Source organism: Tupaia chinensis, unplaced genomic scaffold, assembly GCF_000334495.1.
Source record: "Tupaia chinensis unplaced genomic scaffold, TupChi_1.0 Scaffold000638_1, whole genome shotgun sequence".
Taxonomy (NCBI): domain Eukaryota; kingdom Metazoa; phylum Chordata; class Mammalia; order Scandentia; family Tupaiidae; genus Tupaia; species Tupaia belangeri.
Window position 1 is genome coordinate 2,934,831 of NW_006160159.1, and position 12,225 is coordinate 2,947,055.

The 12,225-nt window shown below is 36.7% G+C and overlaps 1 protein-coding gene across 1 annotated transcript in view; it reads right to left on the reverse strand.

Annotated features, from left to right (window-relative positions):
- Window positions 1-2,472: 2,472 nt before the first annotated feature.
- Window positions 2,473-12,225, reverse strand: part of ARHGAP15 (Rho GTPase activating protein 15) — a 721,214-nt gene continuing 711,461 nt past the window's right edge. The window contains 1 exon segment of the mRNA XM_006159626.3: window positions 2,473-2,836. Coding sequence (XP_006159688.1) covers window positions 2,653-2,836 — 184 coding nt within the window. The 3' untranslated portion in view covers window positions 2,473-2,652.

Sequence of the window (12,225 nt, forward strand, 5' to 3'; positions counted from 1 at the left end):
TTAAAAATGCCTTTTAAGCATTTCTATGTATAGGTGCTGCACCCTGGGGCTACGTGGTAACTAAGATGCCTAAAATCTCTGATCTTAAGGTGATTTTCTCCCTCACCAGACTGAGCAGATTTGTCTCATTTTACATTTGTATCACTAGTAGAAATATTAGTCTTATTTTATACTGAAGTCACTAGTAAAATATTTGTCTTATTCATATTTATATTATTTATATTACTGGTGCCTAGAATTTTTATATCATTAGTGCCTAGTGCCTGGCTCAAACTAGGACATTAAATAATGCTTGTTGGCTTTTCATGACTTCTTGTTAGAGAATAAAACCCAACCTTTTAGTGAGTTAACCTAGTGTACCAAATCTCAGCTTTTAAGTTGGAATAGTTGATAGGACCATCTTTGCTCTCTTTGAGATGTTGTGGAATCCAATGACCTTTTGGCATAACCCTTCTTATGCCTTTTGTGTGTACAAGTCAGATCCTGTGATGGGCACTTTGGCTCAGCACCTTGGAATGGCCTTTCCCTGGAGAGGAAGCACATTCTCTGATTAAATGCCCTTAGCAGGCAGGGACAGGACACAGCTGGGGTTTGAATCAGACTAAATCCCACCAGATTGGAAATCAAGAAGCTGGTGCTTTTGAAGATTATAAATCTGGAAAGCAGCAGAGACAAGGGGCTGTGGGTCCCTGCTCAAAGCAGGTAGTGCCATTTCTCTTTGGCTTTCATGCTACTTCTTTCTGGATGATGTTCCCAGATTAACTTTAAAGATAAACATTTATGAAGTGATATGATTTTATTGCTAGAAATACTAAATCTATTGTTCCATCCTCCAAAAAGAGAAGTAATTAAAGTCTTAGGGAAGACCCCATTGAGAATATGGAATGTCATAGAAATGATGACTTAAAATAGAATGCACACAACTCTTGTTTTATGTCTTCATGTCTTTCTGAAAATTCTATAATTCATAATTATAATTTTACATGTAAGAATTGCTTAAAGATATAAAGTCTGTTGGTTCACTGATACTGGTGACTTTAGATCTTGGGATTCTGCTTCATGTGACTTTTCTTGGCTTTGTGGTATGTGTATATATACCGATAGATGAAAGTACACTTCAGCATGCACTGTGTTGTTTCTTTGTTCTTGGCCATGAGCCCATTTACTGGTGCCATTGCTAAAATGAAGACATTAAAGAGAGGCAAGGGAACGCTGTCCTCTCTGGAGCAGCTCTGCAGTGTTGAGATGCCATGCACATTTGACTGCCTCTTGAGCAGACTCTTCTACTCACCTATACACCTCATCTACACAGAGAGCTTATGCCTGAGCTCATTATTGCTCCAAGTGTTTGCTCTTGAGTCCGTGCTCCATGCGTTTTATTTGCATGCTTTATTTTTCATTTTATGAACAAATCAATAACTAGACTTACTCTTTATAGCACTGGATTAGTTTTATTTATTCCATTTGAATTTGATTAAAAAGCTGTCAAACCTAAGTCTACATTTTTATCAGCAGAATACTTTCATAATACTGAGTATGAGATGTGCTCAGCTAGAACATGCTTTTCAAAATAAAACAATGTTTGATATATTCTAGACAGTTACCCTTTTGTTTATCCATGACAGCTGAAACTAACCATCAAATGGATAAAGCAATCCAAGTCTAGTCAAGTAATCCTTAGGGCATATGAAAAAAAGCTTTTTAAAAAAAGTTCTTTCTAGATGGATTTAATGTAATTCACCAATAAAGCATCCTCAGAAGCGTCATAAAAATTCTACATAAAATGACATAGCCAGGAACAGGAAGATATACAGTTTGATGAAGATTCAAAATAGATGTTAACATTAAAAGTGAGCAATCATGCAATTCCTGTGTAATATGAAGATTAAAATTGTAGGGCACTAATCTTGCTCCTAATTTATAAGATAGTATGTTTATGGCATCACAATAGTATTTACCAAAAAAAAATCCACAGCAAATGCTTTAAACTGTCATTTTTTCTTCAGAAACATTGCCATTCAACATGCTAGATTTATAATTTTCACCATATAGCACCGAAAAGAGCTGGACTATATTTACATATACAAAAAATGTTCTTGAAAGGGGACATAAGTCTGTACCTGTAGAGAGCCCAACCTCTTTTATCCCATTTTAAAATAATTAGCTCCTGTCTTCATGCCTCTTTTGGTTTTACCTGTGTATACAGAGACATCTAGGGACATGCCTGAGGCAGCATGAACTGTGAGAAGGCACACACATATGTATATATTCCATATGCTAACACGCACTCACAGATGTATACATATGAAACCACACACCCAGTGCCTAGGAGCAGCATTAATGCTTTGTTGTTGTTATTGTTTTCACTGTGCTCTGCACATTATTTAATAGCATGAGGCATACATTGCGTGTGCCTAGAAGTACTAGAAGGAACAGCACTGAAGGGGTTAATGTAGAACACATATAGGCAAATATTGTCAACTATTTTATTCAAATGTTTGGAACTTACACACAAAATCATCATGAAGTTTTCACAAAATGAGGCATCTGTCACTTGAAAGGAAAAAAATATTTCAGAAATATGTTTACAGAAATGTAAAAATATTAGGCATCAAGACAGATGTGAACATATTCAGTAACTTGTCTTGTCTGTCAGTCTTCCTTTGAGCCGAAGATCTTATTGTACTCACTCAGCATGAGCTCAGCTATCTGGTTTTGGTATACCATGTGTATCGCCATGTTCCCTGTTTCATTTTCAGCACGCAGAAGGGTGGGTCCAAATACAATCCCTAAGCTTTGGGTGGACATGAGATTCTCAGAGGCTTTGGCCACTATCCTGCAAAGAGAGAAGAAGAGAGAGAGAAAGAGAAAAAATATTCCATTAAAGTTTGTAGTGAAATTGTGGCTATTTTGGAATCATAAAAAAGTTTCTAGGTCTGGAAAAACAGCTAACTCACAGCACAATTTCATCTTCTACCCTTCATGCATCACTGTATGAAAACAGACCCTATAGCTTTTGGGGAAAGGATACATTGCCTTAATCAATGTTTTCATCTTCATAACACCTAACCATTGAGAGGGCTCAATAAGTATTGGTTAAATGAATCAATAAATACATTCTAACAACAAAAATGACTCTTTGGTTAAAAAAGATTCAGCCTTTAAAATGCTTGCAGTCAATGGAGGAGAAAGGGGAGACAAGAATAAAATATGTAAGAATCCAAACAAAGTAAACAGACAATATATGAATAATTCATAATGGATGATAAGATCAGAGAAAAATGAAGATTTTAGTGATGACAGTGGAGAACATAGTCTTGGAAAATGCTAGTGGAATATATTTTATAGATAGGCTCTGAGACATTTAGGTATTTGGCAAAATCTAAGTATCCCATTTATTAATTCTGAATCAGGGAGGGCAGGAAGATTTGCTTTATTTCTATTTCTTCATAAACCCAAATTTGGCTCAGATCTCAATAAAATATAGAACCCTATTTTGTTTTCATTGGAAAATAGTCTCATTGGAATTAAAAAAAAAGTTTGCTTGTGTGAAGACTATCTAGAGAGCGAGAACACCACTGAACATTAGGATGCAGCTTCATTGATAGTAATGCCTTGCCTATTTCAAGACAGGACTCCTAAAATGAAAATGAAGCACCATTGTAAAAAATTGAGTCTTAAAAAACTTGCTTATTCTCACAGCTGAAGCCTACTTGATTTTGTACTGAAATTCAGAAAAGCAAGGTTTTTAGTGATGTAAACCACATAAGGACATTATATAGAAGGACAGAGTGTGAAGAAATGCTGAACTCTGAATTCTACAGGTCATTCTGATCTGAGAGAAATATGAATACAAAGAATAAAGGAAGACAAAGAAACACTTTATTACAATACATGGGTTCTCTGGCCTTCCAGCTCAGTATAGGATGTTGTTGAGTGGATTTTAGAGGATTCTTCTGTTTGGCTAACATAGTTCTGAAGCAGGAAAAACAGGAAGACTTGCCTTACTCCTACTTTTATAAAACTGAATCTCTGAAGTACCAATAGGTACTAAGGTATTCTATCACCAATGGAATGGCCATGTCTTCCCTCTTCTGAAAGAGACTGAGGTGACCAAAGCCACATGTGCACTGACTTGCACCAACCCACTGCACAAGTTTGTTACACACACCATGGCCAGCAAAATGTACTTCACCTGATATCAAAATAATCAACTCTTGTTCTAAGCAATTTTACTCTTTCATTTAATCATCATAGCAACTCCACAAAGCAGCTTCTATTATTAAGCCTGTTTAGCAAAGGAGTAGACTGAGGGATGGAGTTGTGAAGTGACTGATATCACACGGAACTGAGCTTCAAACCCAGTCAGGTTCCAGCACCCATGGAAGCATCATTGCCAGGGTTGTGAGTCCTGGGCTTACTCACTTGGCTGACTCTTCACTCTGTCACCTTTTGTATGATCATAAGATACTCATAAAAGGACTGGAGTTTTCATTCCTCACTGTGGAACTGTTAGCCTGGTTAGAGTAGATTTATTGTCATCAAAACCACTCTGACATTGGACTTGAATATTTAGGATAGTCAGTCTTCCATTTTCCTTTATTCTGCATTAAAAGAAGAGCATTTGTACCTGTTAGCAGTGTTGGCATGGCTAAATTTCTGGGATGGATTCTCATATGTGAGGAAGTTTTCTTTGGAATACAAGAAGATATACCACCTTGTTCATTTACCAAAAGCCTGTAGAAGGACTTAATCATTCTCCTACCCATAGGGAGGGTAAATAGAATGGGCCTTGGCTTCCCTGTAACATGCCAATTTACCTTAGTTTAAGATCTCTCTTAAACCTCTTCCTGATTTGTATATTAAAAGCATTAGCAAGATTCACTATGAAGGAAAAACAGGTTCTTCCTTTTGTTTTCATTTTTTAATTTGCCAGAAGGTGTATTCACCCACAGGAGAGAGACAGAGAGACAGAGAATGAGGGAGAGAAAGAGCACACCCCCAATGGGGCGTGGTCACACCATGGTCCCTTTTGTTCATTTCTCCATCCTGTAGAATTTGGGGCATGCTGATATATACACCCGGAGTATTTTTGAAGCCACCAGGGCCAGGACTCCCGTCACAAGGTCAGCCATATGATATCCAACTCCCTTTATCACCAAGTTATGATGCCAGCCCTGAGTTTCAAATTAACCTTTTATGATACTGACTCTTACATTGACTTCATCACAATAAATGCTTTATTAAAGGCAAATGTGGAGAAAGATTATAGTATAACTAATCAATGGAATATCTATAAGGTGAAAGTTGCTTTAATAGCTGTACTTATTGGTAGTAAAGGGTGAAACTGCTAAGAGTTATCTAACAGAGAATAGGGCTCAGAAGTCATAGGCCATGGAGAAGATAGTATTGAAAGGATGGAGGGGAATGGCTTACCCAGGATGTCATGGCCAATAGGGTAGTAGAGGACAATTAAATCCTGGAAACCAGGGAGTATGAAAGAGGTAAAGGATGATATGAAGAGGGTCAGGTGATGGCCCAGCAGTAATGCAGTTGGATTCACAGGGGAAGGTACTGGATTTGTGCTCTGAGATCTTCCAGTGCTTGCCAGACACACATGCCCATGATCCTATCTGGCTAAGACTGGGGATGGATTGTCCTGTTGGGAGTTCCTGTCTCTCTCTCTCTCTTTCTTTCTCTCTCTCTCTCACAGAAGAAATAAATAAATACACTTTAAAAAAATTTAAGAGGATGATGTGGAGATAGACTGAGGATTGAAGATATATTTATTTAATTATGGCTATACTTTCAGCAGGTGGCAGAGACAGTGAGATTTGGAATAGTGAGAAACAGAAACTGAGTCACGCTCGTGGAGGTAAAGTTAGAAATGAAGAGAGTTCCAAAAGCTGATTGTTGCAGAGGGTAGTCAAGGCTGTCAGGAGGTCATGGGAAAAGCTAGAAGAGGTCTACATCCGTGGAGGAGCTCAGGTGGAAGAAGGGATGACTCAACCCTCTAGGGAGTATCAGCAAGATCCAACTAGTGGGACTGAGGCCAGGAGGGGAGAACGAAAAGCTGAAATGGGACACATTGTTTTTTTTCTTTTTTCCTTTTTCCCTAGAGTTTTTAATAGTTTTCCTTCTCAGACAGAAAAAAAAATGCCTGGTCTTAGAGCAGGGTCAAATCTAGAGAAATTGAGTTTACATAGAACAAAGAATAGGAGGCTAGAACTGCATGCTAAGTTCCCTCAGGGGACAGTTTCTCTAGCTTAGCCAGTGGGCCATAGACAGAGACGCCTTTAATTGATGTCTGCTAATGCATCAGTTTTCTAAAGTACCTGTGGATGAATGTTCATTTTGCACTTCTAGGCATGTGTAAATAAAGAAAATGAATTTGAACCTGTATTCTTTGTGCATTTATAACACAGTTATGAGTACTTTAAGATACTTTTGTGGGTAAATCCCTAGTTTTGAATTTTCATTATATTTGCATTACTACAGGTTAATTTTCATAGCATCTTAGAATATTTTTTTTCTAAGTTGAGAAAACCAAGTGATTTTCAATAACTTAGAAAAATCACAGGATGACAGCTTGGTGTCACAGTAATAGTGTGCTGCTCACATAATACTGAATATGGAAACTCACAGGTTCAGTTCCCCAGTCACCTTTAAACTTAGAATATACATATGCCATGATTCTGGGAACCAGGACAAGTTGGAGTGTAGATCATGGCATGCAACTCTGCTGGGGATGCTTGTCGTTCTCGCTCTCCGTCTCTCATTAGCATGAGAGAAATAAATAAAACTTCAACAAAAGAGAAAAATCAAATAAAAGAAAGTTAATTAGAAAATGTGGATGTATATTATGTAAGATATCTACTATCTTCCTTAGATGCTGTTACAGAATGTTTGCTTGTGTATGTACATATATGTTAATAGGAATTTATTTCCTGAATACCAACTAAACAGTAGCTGGTGTATAAATAATTTAAGCAATCTTTAGGTTAGAAAAGACAATGACAGTGATGACCGGTTAAGAGTAAAATTTACCAACTACTAAACTATATGATTCATATTGGCAGTCAGATATATGCTCATAGTAGAGTCCCAATTAGATTACATCCCTTCCTAATAGCTGATAAGGATAGTAGTCATTTCTAGCAAAGAAGGCCCCCAAACTGGGGATGTCTGGGAAAATGTATTAATGCTGTTATAAACTTCACTATTCAAATATAAATTTACCTATTCTCAACGTGGTCATATTCATAAATAGTTAAGTGGTTAATTTAGAAGCACCAGGGAGTCAAGCAAAAATTCAAAAAATATAGTTAGAATACGATTCTGCAAAATTATTTATATCTCGCTTTCCCCCCACACATCAATAGATATATTTTCCACTCTCACTGTGGGAACCAGCTGGGCATTGCATGTGCCATTATTTCTGAAGGCTTCAACTAGTTAAACATATGTAGAAGAAAAACATAGAGTACTGAAAGAAATAAAAGCCCTGCATTGGAAAAATAGTTCAGTCTAGTACCTAAGATGGAAAACTTTCAACAACAATCAGTTGGACTTCCAGTTACTTAACTCCTTACGGCACTTGAGTTGTATTGTTGTAGAGGAGGACCTGATTCAAAACCATATAGCTTTTTCACTATGAGTTTGGCAATACCTCTAGGACAGCCTTCACTAAAGTGAGTCCTGCAAAACACTATTTCTGTGATATACTTCAAAACAATGATGTTTCATAGGAAACATTTTGCAGAAAAGTGTGTGCCATTTTTTTTCTTCTTGAAATTCACAATGGGTAAAAGCGTAATAAAGGCTCTGAAAAGTCCTGCAGAGACGATCCCTGATCGTCTCTGTTTAACCTGCATCTTCCCTAACTCTCTTGAGTTTCTTATGTCGCCCCGCTTTGCTGAGTGACCCTGAGGAGTATGTTAGAAAAGGCTACAGTAGTGTAGTTCGCACAGGACCTAGTGTATGTAAGTTGTGTTTTGGATTTTTCTCTTCTATACCCTGTCCTCCTATGTCTGCAGCAGCTATTTCAGAAAGAGGTCAGATTGTGGTAATTTCTGTCCATTTTCACCCCTCTGGCAGGGCTTAAATTTCATTAGCCTTTAAACTCCATGACAGTGTTGTAAATTTTGAGCTACAATGTAGTCTTTCATTTCAGCAAAGAAATGAAGTTCCCCTTTTCTAACAGAACAATCCACGAAAGAACAAATCCATATGACAAAAGAAAGGACAAAGACATGGTTGAGAGATGAACATACAGTGAACTGAGGAGCAGATAAGAAGATTCAAAAACATTGATATCTTACATCAAATTTTGGGAATTTCTCTTGATGTGTGTTTACTCACCATTAATTGACTCCTAAGAAATCTTTGTAGCAAAGATATCTGATTATTAGAGCAAACTTTTAGTGCCTGGGAATGTTCTACTAATAGGAAAAAGAGCTCAATATGCAACTTCTCTGAGGAAGGATATTTATTAATACTGCTTAGTTTACTATACCCTGAAAACTTAAGATTTTATTAATTTCTTCATGAAATAGCACTTCATATACATTCATTGTAAAAGTAATTTTTGTACTGCTAAGTAAAATTCAAGTGTTCAAAATCTCTGGCAAAAGCTGAAAAGCAATACAGAACTTACTGCTTAAAAAGCAGAGAAAATGTCAGAGCTACTTTTTGTCAGGCCCAAATTGAAGGAGCAATGACCCATCCATTTAAGATTATTTTAGAAACAATCTATAATCCAGTGCTACAGATGTTGGACCCTAGACCAAAAAAAAAAAAAAAACCTATGCTGGGTAAGTTTTTTCCAAAAGAGAACTGAATTCCTAACACAAAGAAATTTTTTAGCTGCAAAAATCACAGTCAAATGACTCAAATTAAAACAGACCTTTCTATAAAAGGAAGAGTTAATGCCAAATTAAAAGGACCATATCACTTAATAACGGTCTAGCTTCAAACAGATATATGAATGCAAACTTTCTTTCATATTGATGCCTTGCAAAGCACAGAAAGCCACATAACTGCCTGCAGGACAACTCTCAAGTTATGGAGGTGTATTAGGAATGGTTCCTTGGGATCTGGGGGAATGTGGTGATTACCTAACACACATGACTTCTGGATGATTTTACCTGAATGGGAAGAATGTGGTAGTGAATATATTCATGCCATCATGTCACACCTGGCTTGCAAAATTTGTGTATAGTTCAGCCACTGCGTGTGAAGTTAATTGCGACTTTGACCACTTAACTAAGAGATGCTCATAAAAATAGAATAAATTTTCAATATGCTCAACTTATGTTTTATGTGCTATAACTATTTTGGGGGGGATCCATGCTAACCATATGCTTGTCTACCCTCAATTTGCATAAGCTATACTGCTGTCTCCACTGGCCTTTTCATAAAATTGGAGACTTAGTAGAAATTCAGCCTCCATCCTTAAAATTTCGTTTTACGTCAAAAATTCTTCTTCAGATATTGCAAAAGTAGGAGAGTATTCACAAGAGTTTTGATATTTAACATTAATGTATTTCCAGGTGGTCACTCACAGATAATTAAGCTATTTTCTAATTTCCACTTATAAATCAATTGGTTTAAAATAATTGTAAAATCTTCAATTTTATATTGAAACACTGAAACATTTACATTTCCTGAAATAAGTTAATAACTGTCCTCCTAAATGGGAATTATTAATATCATTATAGTTTATTAATGTGCTCCCCAATAGTTTTAAAACCAAATGTATAAAAAAGCACATCATTGAAAATTTCACTTTCTGTCAGTTGTATATTGACAGCTTAACACAGACTGAGTCTGCATCTATTAAACCTCTTTGCACTAATTTCAATGTGGAAGATTCAAACATTTCAGTTATTCACTTGTTTGTTTTTATTGGTTAGACATTACAGAGATATTCTAAAATATACTTAAAACAATAGTGACAATATCTAATAAGTGGAAGAACTGAAAAGTAAAAAAGTGAATAGCCTATAGACTTCAATTAATGATGTATTTCTAGTTGGAATATGTATTCTGTAAGGTGACAAGAACCAGAGATAATATTCAATATTTCAGCCAAACTTCTGACATAATAGATATTACCAAAAAGGAATGTTAACTGTATGAGCTAATGAGCTTCTATGCGCTAATGATTGTGCTTCACATATATCATAATTTAAAGTGTGTGTGCATATATATGTATATATATGTGTGTGTGTATATATGTGTAAGTATATATATGTGTGTATATATATATATATATATATGTGTGTGTGTGTGTATATATGTGTGTGTGTATATATGTGTATGTATATATATGTGTGTATATATATATATATATATGTGTGTGTGTGTGTATATATATATATATATATATATATATATATATCCCCAGAGGAGATGGTCATGCTGCAATCTCTTCTTCATTCTCCTCTCAGGATTCTGGGCATGCATCCGCACTTGTCTGGCTTGATTTTTTGAGTCCAGGACTTGAACCATGGCTAGACATGTGGGAATCCAGTGACATAACCATTACAGCCATCTGCTGGTTTCAACCCGCAGGCAATTCTAATGAGCAGAGAGTTGTGGGAAGTGCCATATCAGGTGTTCAGGAAAGCCCTCTAAGGAAGGAAGGTTTGAGCAGGGTCATATTAGGTGAATGTATTGGGGAAAGAGAATGCCAGGTGGGGATGGTAGATACAATGCCTTAGAGCTGGGGTTATGCTTGGTGATTTTATGAATGGAATATGGTATAGTGTGGCTGGAGTCTAGGGAGTGAGGGGAAAGAAATATGAGATGCTGGGGGGGGGTGCCTGGAAACCTTGGTAAGCATTTGAGATTTAATTCTAAGGGTGATGAGAATCCATTCTTTAGTTTTGAGCAGGAGAATGATGCTACTAGCAGCTACATGGTGTAAATGTTTACATAATTTATCTACAAACATATTTGAGATGATATTCTTAATTTAATTTTGTATCCAGCAGTTTTTACATCTAACATGAGCAATTCCTTTTAAATTTTTAATATACACTATTTAGTCACAAATATTGGGACAGAACAGGTTGTAACCTAGGATCTCTTAGTATAAGTGAGATTGAAAACTAATTTAAATTTTTTTTCCATGTACTCTCTCTCCACAACTTTGGAGTATTTCTTTAAGTATGGAGTATTTCCAACCACGGGCAATATTGTCCAACCCAACTCTCTCTGGGAGGCATTTGGTACTGTTTGAAGACCTTTGTGATGGCCGTGTCTGTGTAGGAGGGGAAACTGCTACTGGCATCTGGTGGGTAGAGGCAAAGGGTGTTGATTGAAATTCTGCAATGCACAGGACAGCCCCTCACAAGGATTTTCCAACCCCAAATGGCAACACTGCTGCTGTTGAGAAATCCTGCCTTCAAGCAAAAACTATAGATTAAAAGTTCTCAAACTACTGATTTGGAAGGCATATTAAAATGGGTGGCTGCTCCACCCCTAGATTTTTGATTGGGCAGGTCTGTGGAGGGATTTGTTAAGGTGCATCCTCACATGTTTCCAGGTAGAAACACTGATGGTCACAACCACGCCTTGAGAATTAGCATGGGCTCATTGAGTTATGGCTCCTTTTTTAAAAAAAAAAAAACAAGGAGAGCACCTATTATCTTGTTAGCATTCTTATCATTTTTTCCTTATAGGACACTATTCACTGGCGAAAGAGAGGGAAAGTGAGAAATCACTTTCTGAGGATATGGCCATGACACAATCCCTTCTCCATTCGCCTCTCAGGATTTGGGGGCATGCATGCACATGCGCTGGACATGATTCTCAAGCCACTGGATCTGGGACTCAGACCGTGGAGTTGGCTATGTAGGATCCAGCACCTTAACTATGACACTACCTGCTGGCCCTTGTATTATTTAAGGTACAATAGCCATAGGTAAAAAAAATTGTCTGTCATTCTTTAAACTTAGAACTCTTTGAATTTAGGAAATGGGGAAGGTTAACAAAAGCAAACGAGCAATCATGTGCATTTTCTCTTCCTTGACTATCTGCTGCTCCGGTTTCTATTAAGTTTATGTTTGATTATTTAATCCATTTTATTTAGTTTCTATAACAAAACTAACACATAGTCTTTGGGAGGAAGTGTACTAATCAGAAGTATCAAGAGTAAAAGTGAAAACTTCCCCTGTTTCCTAGTCAAACTCTTTTATAATAACTATAATTAACAGATGG